Source organism: Nyctibius grandis, chromosome 11, assembly GCF_013368605.1.
Source record: "Nyctibius grandis isolate bNycGra1 chromosome 11, bNycGra1.pri, whole genome shotgun sequence".
NCBI lineage: Eukaryota > Metazoa > Chordata > Aves > Nyctibiiformes > Nyctibiidae > Nyctibius > Nyctibius grandis.
In genome coordinates, this window is record NC_090668.1 from 18,875,107 (window position 1) to 18,896,549 (window position 21,443).

Consider the following 21,443-nt stretch of genomic DNA (forward strand, 5'->3'; position numbering starts at 1 on the left):
GCCCTCCGGAGGGCTCCCCGCTGAACTCAGGCACCCCAGAAGGCTCCCCGCTGAGCTCAGGCCCTCCAGAGGGCTCCCCGCTGAGCTCAGGCACCCCAGAAGGCTCCCCGCTGAGCTCAGGCACTCCGGAGGGCTCCCCGCTGAGCTCAACTCCTGAGGGCAACCCTTGGGCTCCGCCACTGGTGTCCCACTCAGTGGATGGCAACCCTGACAGGTCTCCTTCACCGCTGACTCCGATGGATCCTTTTCCCTCCTCTCGCCGTTCTGGCACTGTTGTGACAACTTCAACCAACGTGGTATCCACAAGAGACACAGTAGGAAAACCAGAAGTGAGTCCACTTTCCTCTCCAGACGACACGCCACTGACTAGCTCAGTGCCAGAGATATCTCCACTAAATCCAGAAGGCAGCCCACTGCTTTCCACTCCAGATGGCATCCCACCAACCTCTGGTATCCTTGAAGCAAACACTGATACATCTTCCTCTGCAGAAGGTAGACCACTGATGTCAACAATGCCAGAAGTCACCCCACTCAGGTCCCCTGAGGGTAGCCCACTTTCTCCAGGTAGAAAGCCACTGGTATGCAGGTCTACCGATGGTAATCCACTTTCTCCGATCCCTGAGTGTTCTCCACTAAGTTCAAAAACTCCAGAAGTTGGTTCTCCACTTGCATCTGGGGCTCCAGATACCCACCCAGATGCTGAAGATTCACCACTGACTTGATGCTCTCCAGACTCAGTCACCTCGCCTGACACTTCGCTGACGGAGACATCGGTACTTGTTTCCTCTGGTGTTATGGTAGCTGGAGGAAAAGCAGATGGACTCACTGGAAAAGAAAGAGTGAACAAAGAGAGGAAGATAGGAAAATTATTTACTAAATTGTTTTAAAGAAGCTGTTAATTTCCTGATTGACTTTACCTCCAAACTGATACCTTTGGGATAAAGACACAAAGTCCTATGTGTTTGCAGAAATAATTTGGTCCCTTCAAATTTCTAAGTGGACTTTATATCTTAAATAAATGTAGATGATATATCTCTGGGAAACTGACATCACAGAATCACAGAATCACAGAATCACAGAATGTTAGGGATTGGAAGGGACCTCGAAAGATCATCTAGTCCAATCCCCCTGCCGGGGCAGGATTGCCTAGACCATATCACACAGGAACGCGTCCAGGCGGGTTTTGAATGTCTCCAGAGAAGGAGACTCCACAACCTCTCTGGGCAGCCTGTTCCAGTGTTCAGTCACCCTCACCGTAAAGAAGTTTTTCCTCAAATTTAAGTGGAACCTCCTGTGTTCCAGCTTGCACCCATTGCCCCTTGTTCTGTCAAGGGATGTCACTGAGAAGAGCCTGGCTCCATCTTCTTGACACTTGCCCTTTACATATTTATAAACATTAATGAGGTCACCCCTCAGTCTCCTCTTCTCCAAGCTAAAGAGACCCAGCTCCCTCAGCCTCTCCTCATAAGGGAGATGTTCCACTCCCTTATAATATATAATCATTGACATAATATATAATATATAATCATACATAATATATAATCTTTGACACACAATGATGGCAACAGTGACATCAATTCCCAGGTGCCACAATCAAGCTACTGCTTCCTTGGAGATAACATGTGGAAGAGAAAAAGTTTGGTGCTGCTCTGACCACGCTGCAGCTCTGTCCTCCCTGAAAGGCATGGTCTGAGATCTGTTTCCAGCCTGCCTTCCCCAACCTGGATATACAGCAATGTGTTTTGTAAGGTGCCCTGGCAGTGCTGTGTGTGCTGGTCTGCAGCCTGGCAGGATGGCTGGTCATTTAGTGCAGTCCTAGATAAAAGTTTAAGAATATACATGTGTAGCTCCTCCTATGGTACCTGTGTGCACAGCCTCAGACTTTGCTAATATGGTGATAATTGTCTGGATTTAGAGGGAGTCCCCTTCAGTAAGGACACAACCTATTTATTCTGGGAGCGTCCCAACCCCACAACACCAGCCAAGTGTGACCCAGAAGATGGGGAAGCTCTGACCCACCTGAGCGCAGAGACACGTCGGTTGGAAAGACCTCTGTCCCCCAGGCTGTCTGATTCTCGGGTTGAGTGGCAAACTCTGTCTCCACCGTTGCCTCCTCCCCAGAGGGTACCCCCTCCACTCCAGGGATCACTTGGGTTGCCAGCACATCTTCTTCAAAGAACGAGGTGACCCCCTCCTCCTCCGCAGGTGGCAGAGCTGGAAAAAAAGGGTATTAGAGGGAGTTTCCAAAAATCCACAGTTCAAGATGCTGGTCAAGTGCTTTGCCCAAACTGCCACCCTGACGTGCCCAGCCTCCCTCGTGAAATCCCCTTCCCCAAGGAGATCTGTCTACAAGCCCTGCAAGGGGTGGGAGGGTACCTCTGAAGCAGAAGGCGTGATGCCGGGACAGCGGGTCAGGAAAGCCTGTCTGGTTGTAGTGCTGGTAGACGGTTCTCACACCAGGAGCATCCCCCCCGCAGGCGGGACGGGGGCTCACGATGGGATAGCGGAGGCTGCCATCAGCTAACCAGCCAGCATAGCATCTGTCCAGGCCCTGCTTCCAGGCAGCGTGGAGTTGGCCAACAGAGGCCAGTGTGGCATTTTGGCTCTCACAGTACTGCTGAGCTTCTGGGAAGGTGAACTGCTCTGGCTGGGTTGCAAAGAACACCTCGCCTGAGGGGTGGGAGAGAAAACAGGCGTGAGTCCCTGCATCCCACCCACGCACACGCAGATGTGGAGTTGTGAAGCACAGTTTTGCTCCACAGCAGTGCCCAGAGGAAAGGGGAGAACATACCCTTGAGCCTATCGATGTAGCAGTACACATCGTAGGTCTCCGAGGCCGGGCGCATGCCGTACGACCGCACACCCGGAGAGTTCTCTTTGTCTCCTACGCAGTTACTTCGGGGATTCACAATGGGATACCTACCAAAAGAGGAAGAGAGGAGGTAACCCAAGGTCAGCCTTATGTATGCTCGACTGAAGAATCTCAGTGTGCTTGGGAGCAGGACACGAACCCTTCACCGTTAGAGGTGCTCAGAGCCCACAGTGTGACTTGGAAACAAGTCGACTTACAGCTTGAGGCAATGAATACAAACATTCCTACACTCTTCCTACACGTGCGGGGAGCTCACCGCTGCAGGATGTATGCACAGATTAGGACAGAGGTAGGTCAGGTTGAGAAGAACTGGTCTATTGGCCACTAGATATCATGGCCTGGAGACAACCTTAGGTCAGGAAAGGTTTAGATGCTGATGAGCAGAGCAGCAGGACAGACCAGAGTGAAGCCTCAATTTAATGGCTGAATAGTCATTTTGAGAGGTGTCTTCCCCAAGTCAATATAGTTTTACCTGACTGTCTGGTCCCGCAGCCAGCCGGCATCGCACTGGTCAAAGCCAGCCTCATAGGCAGCCTGGAGCTGTTCAGGAGTGGCGATAACTGCGTTGTTCCCCAGACAGGCCTGCTGGGCTTGGACGAAGGAGAAGGCATATCTGCTGGTGGCAGCGCGGTAGTGAAACACCACACCTGGGGGAAGAGCAGCTGTGGTGAGACAGCAGATACTGGACCCCTGCTCCACCAAGATGCGTGACCGGAAAGCGTCTTCCCAACAGAGCAAGGACCAGTGCCTGTCAAACCCACTTTGATGGAGATGCCTCATTCATTGAGCTCTGCTGCCATCAAGAGTGATGTTCTGGGGATCTCTTTAGCCCTCCTCTAGGATCTTCCTACCTTGACTTTCCCCTTCCCTGAAGCCAGATGCACATGGGAATGCAGAGTGCGACCATGGCAGCCCCAAGCATCAGCCAGCTGAGCCCTTTTCAGCAGATGATGTGGTGGCCCACAGCCTCCTCCTCACCCCTCCTGTCCTACCGTAGTAGAGGCACTCAGCCTGTTCCTGACCCCAAACAGGCCTGCCCACCTTCAGGGATGTGGATGCCCTCTGTGACAGCAGCAGCTCAGCCTGTTTTCAGATGAATGGTTACCTCTAGGAGATACTGATCTTCAGGCTTCTGAGAGTCCTGGTGACTTACCCGTGGGGGAGATGGGCTGCTCGGGGAGGAGACCGACACCGGGTGCTGCTGTCACTCGCACAAGCTGATCTTCCACTGTGAACACTGAGGCAGACTCTAGTCCTGGTGTGGCAGTCACCCCCACGGCCTCTTCCACCGAGCTCACCTCTGCTGTTCCGGTGGTGATGGCAGTGCCTAAGGCTATGGTGGTGACCTCTTCAGGTACAGCCCACACCCCTGTGACATCCCTCCTGGTCACGTTCTCCTCCTCTGGGGCAGTTGTCTCTACTGTAACACCGGTGGTGAAGAGATCAGGCAGGACGGTGAAGCCCTCGTACAGCTCAGTGGCGGTGGCTGTGATCTCGATGGGCTCCAGGGTGGCGATGCTGCCACGGGCCTCCTCCTCCGTGGCGTTGCGGGGCAGAGGTAGCTCCACTTCAGTCTGGGTGACGGTCTGGACAGTGAAGGCGCTGCCCAGCTCGCTTCCTCTCTCGTCGATGAACTGCCCTGGGACCAGAGTCTCAACATCGTCCCCTACATCAGGAGACAAAGCAGTGGTCAGAGGGGAAGTGGTCAGTCTAGCAAGGTGTACTGTGCTGGTGCTGCCTCCAAGAAGAAACTGAGTGTTTGCCAGCCCTGAGAGGAGCAGGGAAATCATGATGCTCTTGTAAAACACATGGTTTTCCTTCCTCCACTCTGGCTCTCTATAACACCCAGCACGGAGGGCATGTTCCTGAGCTAGAGGCAATGAGCCACCACATGCTCAACAACTGGTACGATCAGAGACGACCTTCCCTGCTCTCCTCCCAGCTCTCCGTCCCAGGAACACCTTGCCCATATCCAAGTCTGCACTGACCTCTAGTGCCTGCTGCAAGGAAGTTAAGGTGGCCGGAGGGAAGCAGGGGAGCTTGGATAACCTCCACAGAAGGTCTGAGACGTGGGAGAAAGACAACTGGATCCTCACACTCAATGCATGAAGTCTCACCAGGATCACCGTCTCTGTCTGCTCTACCCAGGCGAGGACTTAAGAGCTCACCACATATAAGCATGCTAACTCCATCTGTACTAAATACATTCAAACAACTCCTATCTTTCCCCTCCTCAATCACTTTTTTGCTCATCATGTCCCTGGCTGTAGGAGAACGTGCTTAACATGCCACTGAGCAGGTCATCCTACAGCAAGGATGGTCGTTTAAAGAGCAGCATAAGCAGAACTGGGCAGGTGAGGGAGTGATGAGAAATCTTGGATATGCAGTGAGGCAGGTCTCAGCTGTGGAGGGAGAGATAATGAGACACCGTCAGACTTTTCCCCTAATACTGCTTTCCCTGCTCTATTTATTTCCAATTCCGTTTTTCTGTTAGTTCATTTTAGCCAGTACCTAAAATGAACTCAAGGGATTCAGAGAATTAGAGATGCTCAGACAAGGACTGGCTGTACTCAGCAGTTTCAGATGCAAACCCTGATATAACCAGAAGACTGCGGCTTGGTAGACCAGTCTTTAGCTTGGCCATATAGCTGGAGAAATCCAAGGGGCCTGGGAGGTTTTACAGGGCCTCCTGACACACTGATGATGCATGCATCTGGGCACAATAGGTCTGTATCAAAGGGGTTTCAAAACATATTTTAAAATATTGTTATTTTTGTAAAGATGGCAATCCTATTTGAATGTTAGCCTCTGGTTGTCCTGAATAGACCATATACCACTGTGCTTTGCCCCCTTCTTGCTGCAGGGAGAAGAGTGCAGTCAGAAGAAAGGGGGAGTAGCTGGGATGCTCTCGACTTCCTAGGTGCAATTTTGCCCTGTTTCTGATCGTTGGAGACTGCTGCAGTCTCTGATTTATCCCAGCATGGAAACTCAGGCACGTGTCTGTACCACACACACCTTCAGGGTCAGATCTCTTTTTCCTTCTCTTCCGTCTCCAGCATTCAAAGTCTTGCACATGAAGCACCTGAGCTCTGCTTCGTATCTCCTGGAGAGCTACCAAAGTTGGAAGGTGTGGGGAGGACTGGAGAGAAGAGCGCTGTGTTACACCCACCTCCTCAGAGGCCCCCTGTGCAGGGGGCATCTGTGCTCTTTCTGGATCTGCTTCCTACCTGACATGAACGAGGGACTAAGTCCTTTGCCAAACCTGCTTTCCCCCCATGTTTCTTTTTTTTTTTTTAAATAAAGAAGCAAGAGGTTAGCTCTGGCCAGGGAGCTCCTGCTTGCTGATGTGTAGAGACACCTTGCTTGGTCCCACAGCCCCAAGGCACTCACCACTATAGCAGATGGCATCGTAGCGAGAGTCGGGGTGAGGGTACCCCGTTTGGTTGACGTACAGGTACACTGTCCGCACGCCCACCAGGTTTCCTCCGCAGTTGGGCCGTGCTCTGGAAATGGGGTAGCGGACGCTGCGATCAGCCAGCCAGCCTGCGCTGCACATGTCCATGCCATCCTTCCAGGCCAAGTACAGCTCTCCTGTGGTGGCCAAACGGGCTCCCAAGCTGCGGCATTTGTCAAAAGCTTCTTGGAAGGTGAACTTCTCGGGGGTGGTGGCATAGAAGACTTTACCTGCAGTCACACCATCCATTAGTACAGGAATTAGCTGTAGAACTTAATCCCAATTCCCTTTCTTTCCCCTTCCCATTCCTGAGAGTCTGGATAAGATGGAGAATCCTGTGTATTACAGCTGAACTGCAACCCCTTGTTGGTGACTGTCCATAAAGACCAGAAGAAAGGGAGCCTTACGGACCAAATACAGGCTGGAGCAAAACACACCAAACCCGCTGGAGCCACAAGGCAAGAGGAAGATAAAGGACAAATTCAGTTCTGACATGGTGAATATTTCAAAGGATCCCTACCACAAGCACGGGTGATGAACACCTCCTAATGTCACACCCTCAAACGGAACAGCAGAGACACGTAGGATGGCATGGCCTCTCGTGGAGGTTAGACCAACTCCACCCTCTGTACTGCATTAGTCATTTGACATTAAAACTGTCCAAGGTCTAACAAAGAGACTGTAGAGAACATCTGGCCTTGCTAGGGTATGTGCTTTGACATCTTTAACCTGTCTTGCCTCTAGGCCCTTTGCCTCTGTATTTACTCTTGTCTGGTCTAGGTATGATCAGAACTTTGCTTCTGTGTCTAGTAACAATAAAAGCCCCGAATCACCTTGCATTTGCTCTGCATAACAGTAAACATCATAGGTTTCATCTGGCTCACGGACACCATATGTCCTCACTCCTGGAAATTCATCCTTGTCGCCGTAGCAGCGCTCCCGGGGCCAGTGGATGGGGTACCTGGGGAGAGAGGGTGTATAAGGAGCAGGGGGGCAGGACCCTGACAGCCGCAGCGAGGCTGGGAGGGAGCTGCTGAACACTGTGCAGCGTGACGCTTTGTGTTTTTTCCTAGGTTACGGGGAAGGGAAAGGACGATCTGCTGTCCTGCCCTCCCTCTGATGGTCCTGAGCACAGCAGGTCCCTGGGAGCACCAGCCAAGGTGCTCCCCAGCTTGGCCATCAGGCCAAGGTGCCTCCCCAGTGGGGGACGTACAGCTCGGTACGGTTGAGCCACACTTGTGCATCTTGACATAGCATCTGTTTTGTCCAGGGAGGATGAAGGATCAGGATGAAGCCATAAGCCATTGTCCACCCAACTATCACCGCCAGCTAAGGACAGTGGTCACTCTGCTTTCCTACTATAGACTCCCCCCTGGCAGACAATGGCTTGCAACCCACCACCTCCCTCTGCACACCAGCAATTACAACAGCTGCTATTTAGCAATTTTCTCAACTGCTTTCAGTCGGTGGCTTCACTACAGAAGCCCTTCCCTACTGACCCTGCTGTGGCTTCCCTTTCCCCACCACTGTTCATTACCTGACAGTCTGATCAGCCAGCCAGCCAGCGTCACACTGCTCGTACCCATCCTCGTAGGCAGCTTGCAGCTGCTCTGGAGTAGCAATGACAGCGCTGTTCTGGATACACGCCTGCTTTGCTTTCTCGAAGTTCAAGGTGTACCTCGTGGAGATTGCTCTGTAGTGGAATACGATGCCTGGAAAACACAAAGGCCATCACTCACACATCTTCTAGAGAGGAACCAGCCCCTTTCCCTCCAAAGAAGTTAGGGATTCAAAGGACAGGTACTACATGTCAACTAGAAACAATGAACTATTTGTGCTTATTGTCTGTATTTGAGCGTCTCAAGCCAAGGGTGACTTGATGGGCTCCTTTCACAGGACCTTGTGGAGCACGTTGCTGACCTAGGACAGCGACTGCACTCCCATGGTGCTGTAACAATGTCACGGTGCATTAAAAGCCAGTACCTGAATAGTAGTGTGAACACTGGGTGGAAACCCATCTCCCAGAACACAGAGCTATATCACCGTCAGAAGGACTCAATACTTTCCTGATACAGCTCTGTGCAGTGTTTTAAATGCATGGTCCAGAAACCAGCCAGTGGGGCAGAGCAGGGACCGTGCTGCTGTGCAGGTTTGAAAGCTGCAACCCCTCAAAGTCCTGCTCAGGACCAAGGGTGCAGAGTGTCACCCACAGTACAAACACCTGGGAAACAAGAGGCAAATCCACTTGAAATCTCCAGGTCTGCTGAAAGCATATCTAAGCTGTATTTTTTGATAAACAGGGATCTGTACAAAGGATGGCTATCTGTACAGCCTGGTCTGGCATGAGCGGACCATTCAGTGGAAGATTCACCAGGAAGCAATGAGGGGGCTCCCAGCCTCCACTATCAGATATACACTCCAGTGTATGCGACCAGCAGAGACCTGCTGGTTAACTCTTGTAGTGGAAGCTGTCTCCCTGGCCTACACTGAAAGCAAACACCACGATAAAGATAAGGTTTGTAGGAAATGTAACTTTATTTTATCCACCTATTACTAGGATGGGCTTTGCAAGACTATGGGGAAAGTTTTTCCAGAACAAACCAATTCTCCAGCTGAGGGCATCCCATCTCCTAAAATGCTTGGAAGAAATAGAAGGTCTTATAACAGCCCTGATCCAGCTTCACCCCTCTGAGCAATAGCCCAGCGTTACCACTCCTGCCAAGGACGTCGTCTTGCTGTCTCTGTAACTCATCTTCTGCCAGAAGAGTCATTTTATTGCATATATTCTGCCATGAGTCATTTTACTGGTTTGTTTAGTCTGGTCCTAGCCTGCTAAAATAAATGCCTGGCCCATGGCTTCTTCTCACCTGCCCAGGGCCTTATCTGTGATCTGACCGAAAAGGTTTGTACCTATGGGGAGAGAAATACCTCCTCTGATCATATATTTCTTCCTCTCTTCTGCCCAGGCCAGGCAGCAAGTTCTTGAGAGGAAAGAGCAAGGGCAGGATCTCACCTTTCACTAGGACCTCTATTGTGTCTTGCCTGTCCTCAATCCCATACATCACTTCACAGCGATAAATCCCAGTGTGGTTGGATCTCAGCGCCTTGATTTCCAGGGTGGCATCGGTGGGGATGGCGGGGTAGTTGGGCAAAGAGATTGCCTCCCTGTACTCGGTGTTGAGCCGGATTTTCCCACCGGTGGCCACTAGCAAGACAACTTCGGTCCCGTTTGAGAGTTTGCTCCATTTGATCCGTGGGGTCAGCAGAGCACTGGTGTCCTGTTCCTCTGGGATGTTGAAGTAACAGGGGATGTTCAGGGAGCTTCCCAGGACAACACGCAGGGGAGACTGCTCAGGTATCTTCACTTCCAGGCCATCACTACTGTCTGCCAGTTCCCAAACAAAGCAATGGTTACATCAAGAACACATTCAATCCAAAATATCCAGTGCTTCCATACACTCCAGTGCCTCTATCTGCTTTGCAAACCTGTACCCATATATTTAGACATACCCTTTTTGCTCTAGTCTGCTGAAAATAACTTTCAGAAAGGGAAGTTGCAACCATGACCCTTGTGCTGGTTGTTGGTCTTGTGCTGGTTGTTGTGCTGGTGTGTTGGTCTTGAGGTTTGGACCAGTGCTGGAGGCAGGAAAGAAGGGCGTGAAGGGCTCTGCTGCAATGTAGCTGCTGCCCACGATATGAGATCACACCTGATAGGGTTTAAAAAGGGGAATGCTGAAATTCCCTTGGTTTCCCCCTAAATTTGCCTTTGCCTGGAGCTATCTTCCTGGCTCCCTGAGCACAAGAACAGTGAGAGGCTATGGCATAGCAGCCATCCAAACAGAGGAGCCCTGTGTGTACACAGAGCAGGTCTTGGGTACACTCATTTCTGGCAGCTGCCCATGCTCGGGGATGGGACCAGAGTGCAGCACATCATTCAGCCCCACTTTCCCCCACCCTGGGGCACGTACCTGAGAGCTCCACAGAGATGGCTGCGGTGATGACTCGCAAACATGCAAACACTAATAGTAAAGTGGTCATAGTTTACCTGCAAGAAACAACACAGGGAGAAAGGATTTATGGCAGCTGTATGTTCACAGGGAGTTGAGTGCTGCGGATGCTGCTGCGGGGCAGCATGATGCTTTCAGCTGCCCCTTAAGCCTCCTACATGTGGCTGGCCATGAAAGACAGTCCTTGGGGAAGGACGCTGTCTCAAAGTGCCTCTTGCTTCAGGAAACGAGTCTGTGAGACAAATAAATAAGATGCTTTGCTATGTACAACAGACTGAAGTGTTATTATAGCTCACTTATTATACTGCTCTTCCATTCTCTCTCTTGTGATTCAATCTTCCCTGTGGAGCAGAAAGGCAATTTTCCAACAGATCTTCACACTTATGATGTATTTACTCAAGAGGGACCATCACATCAACTAAGCCTTCACCTCGGAACAGGTGCTGCCCCTCACCAGCATCCTCCATTCAAGCCAGCACTGACTCTTGGGCCAAATGATTGGATGCTTTTTGTATACCTTAAAGTGCTCTGAAGGGAAATCTGCCCCCCAGATGGTGGAAAAGCCGAAGGTTATAACGCTTTGGTTCAATAGTCTTGCATTGACAGCATACATAGACTTAACTGCAAATAGATCCTGAACTGATACAAGAAATCCACAGAATACAATTCTGGGCATCTTAATTCCACCATAAAAATATCCTCTTGGGATCCCTCAATTGGTCAGAGCAACTTGCTTCTGAAAACTTTAGGAAAGGAAAGGAGCATCCTCCTGACATTGAATGGCAGAAGCAATATAGGGAGGCCAACTAAGTTAATCCTAACTGGATTATCATCCAATATAATATCATGGGATTTTAAATAGCCACAAGTGCTCAAGTTGGTTTTAATATTTCAAATAAAAAACATGTCCTCTGGCAACAAAGCATCGTTTGCCGTCGCATTTCAGCAGTGACTCAGAAGGAAGGACCACACCTACTGAATCACTGGTGTTTCCTTTGAGGTCACCTGTCCAAATATTGGCTGTTTAACTCCTGCGATCTAGAAAGATCCCAGATGACTTCAGCTGACAGGGAACACTCTGAGTATACAACTACTGACCTTGCAGAAAAGTCCGTTAAATATCCTCATTGGCACAAGAAAAGGCCAAAAATAAACCTCATCCTGTACAGTCCAGCATTAGCCTTTCATTTATGAAAAAGTCGACCTCCATGCACTCATTCATTTCAACCTGACACATCACAAAATCTTATCTTTGTGAAATCTTTAGTGAATAGAGACATCCATACTGGCATAAAATGGGACAGAACAGGGCTGGAACACATCGGAATAGAAGCATGGAGTCTTGGGTTTGCAGCTGTAGGGCTGAAGAAGATCAAATGGACATATCTCAATTTCTGCTGGGTCTGGGAATAAAATTTCATGTAAGTGCCAACCCAACCTTAGGGAGAAAGTGTGAAGTTTTGTGTGTGTTTGGGTGTCTGTCCTGTTAGGAATGATATCTGCATACGCAATGTGTTATGAATCTCTTCTGCAGTATGACTGTTGATTTCACCATTTCCCTCTACTGATGGCCAGGACCAAGGCAACTGCCATGCTGCAGAAGTGGTCAAAGTGTTTGGCAGTCAGTACCTGCACGATGGCAGGGGAATGTGCCCATAGAGTGGGCTGTGGGTAGCCTTTGGCTCGTCAGTAAGCAAGGAGAATTGGAAACACCATCTGCTATGGATAGACAATCTGAAATCAGCTTGGCTAAACAGCCATACCCAAGAGTCCTTAAAGAACTGGCTGACTAAATTGCTGGCCCACTGATGTTCATTTATAATCTGCGCTGAAGCAGGTCGCTGAATACCAAAGCACTGTGCCAATAGTGAGCCAAGATACACAACGATGAGCCTCATAAATACACGGTAGTTTGATTGATAGATATTCCAGGCAAAATAATGGAAAATCTGATACGGATTTCATTAAGCACTGAAGAATAGGCATAATATTAATTTTAGTTGAGGCACTTGTATGTAAAATAAGTGCTTCCAAACTTGATTTTATTAGCTGGCGTGGTTCTAAGTTTGTCTGATAAGGCTGGTTGTAACATAATGTAATTATATTTTGATAAGGTTTGACTTTCACAGGGTTCCATGATATGAAGATATGTGATGTCAGTAGTACCTACATTAAAATGGCTTAGCAGAAGCCTAGCTGGCAGGTCTCTAAAAGGAGCCACCTGAGGGACACTGATGTTGAAGGACGTATTTCTAACGGATGTTTACAGGGGTCAATATTAGATCCAATGTGTTTCCAAATAGACTATATTTTAATAGAATCAAATATAAAGTTATACAAGGGATGCAGAACATGCCTGACAATGGGATGTTGTGTCCTAGAAAGCAGTCACTCAGGAGAGCTACTGCCATCATCTGACATAAAACCAAACAGGAATACCTCTGTGCATCAGTGGTGAACAGCAGGAATACTGTGCAGACCTCTGGGTTGGCATAAGGATATCACAAAAAGATGGTGGAGAATATATCCGCTAGCAAGGATCTGAGGGCTGGAGGAAATGCCTTACGGGGGGAGGCTAGGAAGTCTGAATTTCATTATTGTGACAACAACGCACAAAAAAAAAGACTGAGAAGTCGACAACAGCGCACAAATATTGTTTCAAGCAGAAGCTGCTGATGCTAAAGAGCTCTTTGATCTAACAGAAAGTCATCACCAGAACTAATAACTGTGAGCCATATGCCAGGCAAACTCCAATGAGAAACAAAGCCCACATTTTAAACAGAGGGTGACGGATCATTTGAACTTGTACCAAGGGAAGCAATGGAGTTTCTATCACTTGATAGCTTTGAATCCAGTCTTGAAGGCTGCTTTGGAAGACATGGCTTAGGCAAACACAAGTTAATGGGCTCAATACAGAGGTAACAGGGTGAAGTTTAAGGGGTCTACATTCACAAAAGATCAGCTCAGAATGATCCCTTCTGCCACTAAAATCCATGAATATGAATGTATCACAGTTTTGAACTCTGCTCTTGTATTATTCATCCTGCCTGGCTCTAGGCAGCACAAAGAATGATGTTTATGAATGTCACGCACACTTTTTTACCTGCCTTGTAGGATCTCAGGAAAAAAGACATCCTGTAAAATTAACCCCCTTCCCCGCTCAATCTCAGCCAGCCATGCCTGAAGCCTGCACAGGCGAGGCATCCCCTGGCTCCATGTCAGGCAGGGAGAAAGGGATTTGGGGTAAGCTGCCAGTGGAGGAGAAGGACAAGGGTTTAACCTGTATTTTGGGGAACATCTCCAGGTTATAGACCAGTCACTGCTAACACATGAGGCACTGCAGAAAACTTAAAGCAGACACAGCCTTTGCATTTTGGTGTATCCTTAAGCTTTGGGGAGAAACTGAAGTCCACTCTCTGATGTGTATTCTTGTTTAGTTAGAGGAATGCTTCCTACAAGAACAAATAACTGTGGGACTATGCATCCAGAGCCCTCCTAGAGTAGGTCACTGATTTCACTATGGACCAGCCTGACACTGACTGAAGACTGTCTCCCTGGAATGGACTGAGGTTGTGGGGTAGGATCAGATTATTTCTACTTGCACCATCCCAAACCTGCCATTCCAGTGGATATCCTCCATTCTCATCCTCTGGATAAAAGCAGAAATAGGAAGGCAAAGATCACGTGAGTCCTGGGAGCAGAGGTGGACCCTCTAGGGCAGAAGGCATTTGGAGGGGATTCAGGTAGAGGATACTGTCCTAGCCGTTAGCAACTAAATCTTTAGTCATGATACCTGCTCGAGCATTAAATAAAAGCTCTTACTTCTCCAGGCTCCTTAAATCAGGTACCTTTCAGCAGGCTCTGCATTTTGCCAGAATCCAAGTAAGCTGAACAGCCCTGAGTGTCATGCGATAAACTCAGCCAAGAGTGGCAGGCAGCTTTAGACCTGAATTGCCTGCTAAAGAATAGAAACATCCCAGAACATGGAAACAGAGATGTTTAAATAAAATGGGAGCTGGCTGGTTGAAAAGACTTTTAGGGTCCATGTCTACAGCAAACTCGTATTGTTCTGAGTCCCACACAGTTGTTATTTCTAGGTACATTGCCAACGGGTAGGAGGAGAGCAGGTTCGTCTGTGCATCAGTTAGACATCACAGAACAAAGTGCCCTAAATAGAAGAAATTCACTTTGTCCCACAAGCCAAGACAAGCCCATGTACCCCTAGTCTTATTCAAGCTTTATGCTGATCTTTCACAAGGAAAAACAGCCTCATGTGATAACAGCTGCACCCAGCAGTACCTTTGCAGTTTGGTTTAGCTATGGAGAAAAAACCTCAACCCAACCTTCTCTTATCCCACAGACGCGATGGCTTTTCCTTGTGAGCAGTGGTTAAAGAAATCACAATAACGACGTTTTGGGTGTATTCTGCGAAAGTGTTGACTCCCTGCCAGTAAGAAACCCAACCTACTCCTCAGGGTGCTGTTTGCAATGTTGATCTCCATTTTTCATTCCCTTTAAGCACACCAAAGAGATCCAACCCTGAGTCTGCACACAGCTCTGTCGGGTTTCACTATGCTGGGAATGCCTTTGATTAACGTCCCGTTGTGACAGCAATTGTTCCATGCTGCAATACTTCCACTCCATGTTGTCTCTAGTGGGAGGGATATCCAAGCACGTGATAATGAGCAAACAGCTGCATGAAGGAGCAGTTATGGAAAGAAGTAAAGACAGCAGTCTGAGCAGACATGGATAGCACAGATGATGCAGACCTGGTCTGTCTAGCCAAGGGAACTGGGGAGGTCGTTCCTCTCATTCTAAAGCAACATCTAAAACAGATTATATAGCACATACCTCAAAACTGATTACCCCTCTCCACTGACTGTCAGAGCAGAGGAGGGTGATTAGCTCAAGTGTGGATGTTGTCTCTACAGAGGTGTGGATTCAGATTAGATGACCTGTGCCCAAGGAGCACGAAGGTGCAGCTTAGTGCATGGGAGAAAAGACCTGTAGCAGTGTGTGCTTGCTGAAACAGGATCTACCACAGAGCAAATATATTCAGGGATAAGGAAGTGCCTGAGCTGCATGACTGAGTAAAGGCAGAGTAAAGCCTGAAGCAGGCTAAGCAGTGGCAGGAACATCCCCTGCTCAGCATCTTACTGATGTCCCCCAACTATGGCTGAATGGCTAAGTAGAAAGGTGGATCCCAGCGTGTTGGGGATACAGTCAATATCCCTACCATATATGTCATAAATAACACAGACTTCTAGAGATAACTTAATTTGACTACTTTTTTTAAAATAATTGAGGTAGCCTGGCTCCTAGAAAAAGGTGAGCTACTGAACCCACAGGAGCTACCAGGTCACTGCTGACAAACTCCAATTCAGTTGCAGGGTCCTTATCTTCTAGTAGAAAAAGTCATGTTGAAGAGAAGTTCTGTAGACACTTTGGTGGAGCTCCTCCTAGGCTGACTACTAAGAGAGGATTGTCCAAGCTCTAGTGAGGAGCACTGGGAGGCACTAATTCTTGCAGTACAGAGCCCTACACATAAGCAGCAATGATCACACTATGCTTTTTGCAAGGTCCGTGCTACAGAAACACCCTTCAGCCCTGCAGATTACTTTCTTGCAAAACTCCATTTGCGCTTGCTGTGAAAACAGCTGGAGCAAGCAGCTGTTGTGTCGAGAAGAGAGGAGGAGGTAGGACAAGTTACACAAGGTCATGGCTATGCCTCTGCATCAGAATACCTGTCCCTGTGCACGGTAACAAGTGGTTTGGAGGAACAAGAATCCAACCAAACTGCTGCAAAAATCCCAGCCATCCTACCTTCTCTAGCCAGTGACCAAGGCAGAAACAAGGCCCTCTCCAATTCAGCTTGGGCCAGGAAGAATTCAGGTAAAGCTCTTGCCTTTCCAAAAAAGACAGTTGGGAGCTCTCCACCCCAGAGAACAACTGTCCCTTTCACTGAAGTTTATTGCCACTTTATTTTATGCCTAAGGCCACGCTTCTGTATCAGGTTGTGTGCAGACTGTCCTAAATTGGCTGCATATAAATATGTTTATTTGAGAATATAAGTGTGCGCGGAGGGAAGTGTGTACATATGTGCAGACAGGTTTAATCCCTTGCTCTTCCAACCCCTTCCCCAGGTTTTCAAAGGACTGAAGAATCTGGAGGGAGCAAGAAAAGGAAAAGTCACTACAGTGAAAGTCCAACAAAGTGCCTACACAGTAAGACTGTACAGTGGAAAATAGCCAGATGGCCCGTTCGCAGCACAGTCTAACTTGTTTGCTTGCTGGAAAGCATTTTCTGTTCTAGTCTATTTTAATTGAGTCCCATCTGCAGTTTCTCCTGTGGCTTTGCTTGTTCCAAACCATGTTAATCACTCTTGTTGCAATTAAATTTATTTTCATCACCCTTAATCCTGCTGTTGTCCTTTTTTTTTTTTTTTTGGATGGGTCATTTTAAGCTTTCTTGTTTCTCAGTTTTGGAAGACCTTTAATACACTTATGTATTCTTTCTGGCAGCTAATAAAATGCCACTCATTACCTAGACGATATGCCTGGGCATAAAGGCCTTTCCAAAGACAATATTTCCTTTAAAATTGTGGATATAAAGAGGCTCCTGAACAAGAGTCAAAACCAGAACTACTCATTTAGCCTTGGATTCTCTCCCTTCAACTGGTTTTCCATCCCCTGTTTACTCCCCACCAGGGAATAGACCTTAGTTTCTCTAGGACACATGGTCACCTCCATCCAGCCTTATTTCAGCACTATTATTTTCAGTCACCAGCACTGAGGATCAAGGGTTTGGTGAGGTCTGAGGAGACACTGTCACCCAGGAGAGACATTGGGAGGGTTCTCATGTATGTTTAGATAGCGTGTCCCACGTCCTTGTAGGCTTCAGCATCAAATGGTGGTTCCTCCACCATGTAAAACTACAGACTGTTCCTCTATGACCCCTACGAACAAACACTTTATTGTCCCTCTGCATGTTCCCAGACTCTGTGCAGGACTGAGAGCTTTTCTGTTTAAAACCTCAGCCTGGTCCAGGAAATGGGAGGGAAGGAAGGGGGGTAAAAAAAGTGAGAGGGGTGGGCAAAACCAGTTTTATTTCTTCTTCTTTTTTTAAAGAAGGTAAACTTTGGAACTGAAATATGGCAATAAATGCACTCCTGTGATTTTTCATGTTTTTTCAGCTGTAAAGAAAATAGGAGAAATATTCCATTCTGTCTGGCTTCCAAACCATTCTGAGAGTACGGTCTTTATGTACAGAGCAGCTTGGATGCTGCTCCCGCCTGGTCTGTTTCTGAAACCATCCCTGGAACAATATAGTCCTTTTTTTCCCCAATCAGAAAGACACACGACAGTAACTGCTCAGATATTTTGTCATCGAGGGACGTAGTCCTCCACACGTTGACAGTCTTGCAGCATTGGCTGCCTGGATTGCTACAGGAGATGGCAAACTGACAACATTGAGGTGTTCTTAGTGCATAAGGCACGAAACAGAGAACATTTGTTGAAGAATAGGAATAATGTCAGGTTTCACCTCAAGCCTCAGCTGGCTCCTGTCCTCAAGCACCCCTTGCTACTGCAGGCATGAACACGGTCAGACATAGTCCTGCTAATACACCCTGGTGATGGTATCAGTGTGCCCCATAACGTGTGGTCCAGAGCTCCTCTCTGTCCTCCTCCACAAAGAGCCAAAGTTGCCTGGACCTGTAATTTTGGTTCTATGCTATTCCATTTTCAGTGTCTTTATGACTTTTCTTTCAATAAAAGAGTTGAAGTCTGTTATAATTTGACTGTTTATCTAATTATATTGCACATACACTTCAGGAAAAGCCAAAATACCCCAGGATGTATGGACATGCTTTCAATAAGCAAGGTGTCACAGGAAATCTTAGCAAAACCTAAACAGTCATATGTTAGGTTCAGTTAGTGATCCAAGCTCAGACCTATGGTCTGGAACAAATGTCCTACCGAGCACAAAAAGCTTTATAAGCATTTATCTCTTTTCTGGTATCTACCACAGAATGGCTCTCATTCTTCCCTGATTTACATCGGTTTTACATTACATCTCCATTAACTTCAGCAGCATTTCTCCTTTTTGTTTTTCCCTTTTTTTTCCCTCCTGAGAGATCAGAAGCAAACTAAACGCACAGGCTCCAGAACAGCAGAAACCCATGCTACTGGCCACCCCAAAATTAGTTCTTGCAGGAAAACCAGAACTGTCTGCCACTGGCAACACACCCCCCAGTAATTTTCCTACCCTTCAAGGACAGAAAAGTTGCAAAATGTCCATTATGGCAAGCAGATGACAGCCGGAGCCTTTCATGCAAGGTGTGGGATCAGCACCAAGTCCTGAGCTGCCATGGCTCTGAGTGTCTGCTCAATATGGAAAGCGAGAGCCACACTCAAACAGCCCCTAGAACCTCTAAATTCAAGGGAACAATGAGCCTTTGAGACTAGCTGATGCTCGCACTCAAAATCCTCTCTACTCCAAGGGCAGAAAAAGAAACTTCTAAAGAGCAATTCATCTTATGAAATAGATGTCTCAGTTGAAAACCTTTAAAGAGTGGTTCAGCCATTTCTCTATCGGCTAGTAAGGTTGCCTGGAGCACTGTTAGACATCTAACTTTTAGAGATGGGAGGGTGATTATGCACTTCATAAAGCCCCGTTATACCCTATTTTTTATGCACAACAGTTGGATGTAATTGGGATGTATCCCTTTGCTTGCAAGGAAGAATTTAATTTACAATGAAGCAATGGAACTTGGAAATTTCTTTCCTCCTGGATATGTTGTCTGAGGGAATGACAATCACCCATCACCCTTCTTCTTTGGTAGCAAGAGGCAGGTAAACAATTATATCCCAGGGAAAGAAAGAAAAAATCTGCAGTTGTTTTCTGGAGCTGCTGTCAGCCTTGAGCAAAGCTCCCCTAGACACGGGAAGGAAACCCACCAAAACACAAAAGAAGAGAAACCAGATCCTCCCTGGATGTCAGGTTGTGAAGATGGCAGCTTGGGCCATGATCCAAGGAAGTCAAGAACAAGCCCTTCAAGTGACAACTTTTTCCATGCAAATGCACTGGCTCACTATAAAACCCACTGAGAAATATGAGTTATTGTTTCTGTGCACCTAGGATCCAAGCTACCTAAGCCTAGTACAGAGGAGGAGAAAGAGAAGACTGAGGGACCTGGAAAAACCTCCTTCCATTAACTTGATAAGGCTGCTACCATTTACCTGCTCTAAATCACCATGTAACCACCTGTTCCAAGCAGGCATCAGCTAAGCAGGCAGGTAGGTCCTCTGCAGATGCTGAGAGAGTTAGTGTGGGACGGGTAAAGCTCAGCTGACCAACAGCAGCTCCTTGCCCCAATTGGGCGATATCCCATTACTCTGCTGGAGTGTGTGAATGATGCACAGGCTGTGCCGGAGATATTCACTTGTGCAGAATTTGACTTTTCACTTGTTTCATGGTAGGCTGAATCCTCATTTGTGCAAAGAAGCAACCTTAAAAATGAGAAAACATCCCTCTCAGGCTACAGAACAGGAGGCAAACGTGACTGCAGAGACGCAAATCTCTGCAGTGCTTCTATGCTGGTAGAAGATTCATGGATATCTTCTGCCTTGCTTCCCTTCTGCTCTGACCCAGCTCAGCCCTTCAGAAGGCTGGTTTTCCAGAAGTCCATAATGCCTTTGAAACTATGTTTTAATATAGAATGCATAGGCGCAGAGACCTAAGTCTTAACTGACTTTGTTAGGTACTGCCCAAATCTGTTAATACTCTGCTACCCAAAATTGCCTTGGATGCAACATATGGTCTCCTAAGAAATGTGATGTGAAAGTTCACCTAACAAGGCACTGGGGAGGACTGGAAGGAGACATCATGAAACTGGTTCCTGTCAGCCTCACAGTGGTAAAGATTTTTCCTCTTACTGTGCTCCAGGTAGAGAAAACACCATGCTGCCTTGGAAAGTCACAGCCTTAGGAGATTCAAGGTGAGAACCACAAGACCATGTGCGTGGCTGCAGGGCCTCTCTAATAACTGCACATTTGGGTCATGATAATGACATGCAGTGTGACCACATTTCTGTTTGGTACCCGTCGTTTAATATCGTGCATAGCCTCAGCTTGCACTAACATCCCTTCATGTGAATAGGAACCTCTTATAAGGCACACAGGCTGCAATAGCCTTTTGCTAAGGACACCTTCTACTGATGTGCTACGTGCATCATGCCGCACCACGATCTTTGGTGAGGCCATCCATGCTGGTAACACACACAGCTGGTACTACTAAACATTCTCACACTCTCACAGCTCGGACACAAAAGAGATAGGTGAGCAATCATATCCTATCCGGCCCTTGCATTACCAAGTATTGCACGCTGCTGGTGCTTAACAGCAGTAAGAGCAGCCTTCCATCCAACCTGGAGGAAGAGCTTCCAGCTACGTCATAGTCTCAGTATCTCCCTCTTTTTGCTCCCCATTTTCTCTTTCCAAAGTTGGCACCTGAAAGTTTTCTCTGCATTAATTCCAGACATTGTGTAAACACTGTGCTTAGATTTACTTAAATGAGGCCGTTTCAGCCCTAGCTTTCCTCCCAAGTAGATTTCCTGTCTCATAAATTCAAGACATGCACAGTTTATCTTTGCTGGGAAGGTGGAATCTTGACTCTGTTCTCCCTTTGGGATGACCTGGAAGACAAAAGGGCAAATGGCATGGGAGAGGGCCTGGGGCTTTCTGGTTACTGGCTGGAAACAGGGGAGACATCCTGCCATGTGCTCTTCAGGAGGTAGCACCAGTGGTCCAAGCAAGTGTTACTACTTGCCATAAATAATCTGCAAGATTTGAAATCTACCAATCTCTTGGCATTATTTTTTTTCTTCATAACCCCAGATGATAGAGAACTATCTTTTCCTACTGAGCAGATCACTGGCATTTTCAGTGGAGAAGCAAGGGATTACTATTTTCTCCTGTTTCCAGATGCTCAAACTCTTCGTGACTCCTTAGAAAGGCACATGCATATCAAACATGCACGTGCACTCCTTGTGCAGGCGAGCAGAAAGAGTCTCCTAGGAGTGAAAGAGCCTTTCATCTTTGACTCACAAGTC

At 47.7% G+C, this 21,443-nt stretch overlaps 1 protein-coding gene across 2 annotated transcripts in view; it reads right to left on the bottom strand.

The window, feature by feature from the left end:
* The window catches only part of ACAN (aggrecan), a 28,077-nt gene extending 17,713 nt beyond the window's left edge, over nucleotides 1-10,364 (bottom strand). For both annotated transcript variants that reach the window (XM_068409926.1, XM_068409925.1), the window contains exons 1-11: nucleotides 10,295-10,364; nucleotides 9,340-9,711; nucleotides 7,864-8,038; nucleotides 7,160-7,287; nucleotides 6,263-6,556; nucleotides 4,026-4,538; nucleotides 3,345-3,519; nucleotides 2,792-2,919; nucleotides 2,377-2,670; nucleotides 2,020-2,214; nucleotides 35-825 (exon numbers count right to left, since the gene is read on the bottom strand). In XM_068409926.1, the coding sequence (XP_068266027.1) occupies nucleotides 35-825; nucleotides 2,020-2,214; nucleotides 2,377-2,670; nucleotides 2,792-2,919; nucleotides 3,345-3,519; nucleotides 4,026-4,538; nucleotides 6,263-6,556; nucleotides 7,160-7,287; nucleotides 7,864-8,038; nucleotides 9,340-9,711; nucleotides 10,295-10,364 (3,135 nt within the window). The remainder of the gene's footprint in view (nucleotides 1-34; nucleotides 826-2,019; nucleotides 2,215-2,376; nucleotides 2,671-2,791; nucleotides 2,920-3,344; nucleotides 3,520-4,025; nucleotides 4,539-6,262; nucleotides 6,557-7,159; nucleotides 7,288-7,863; nucleotides 8,039-9,339; nucleotides 9,712-10,294) is intronic.
* Between the last annotated feature and the right edge of the window lie 11,079 nt (nucleotides 10,365-21,443).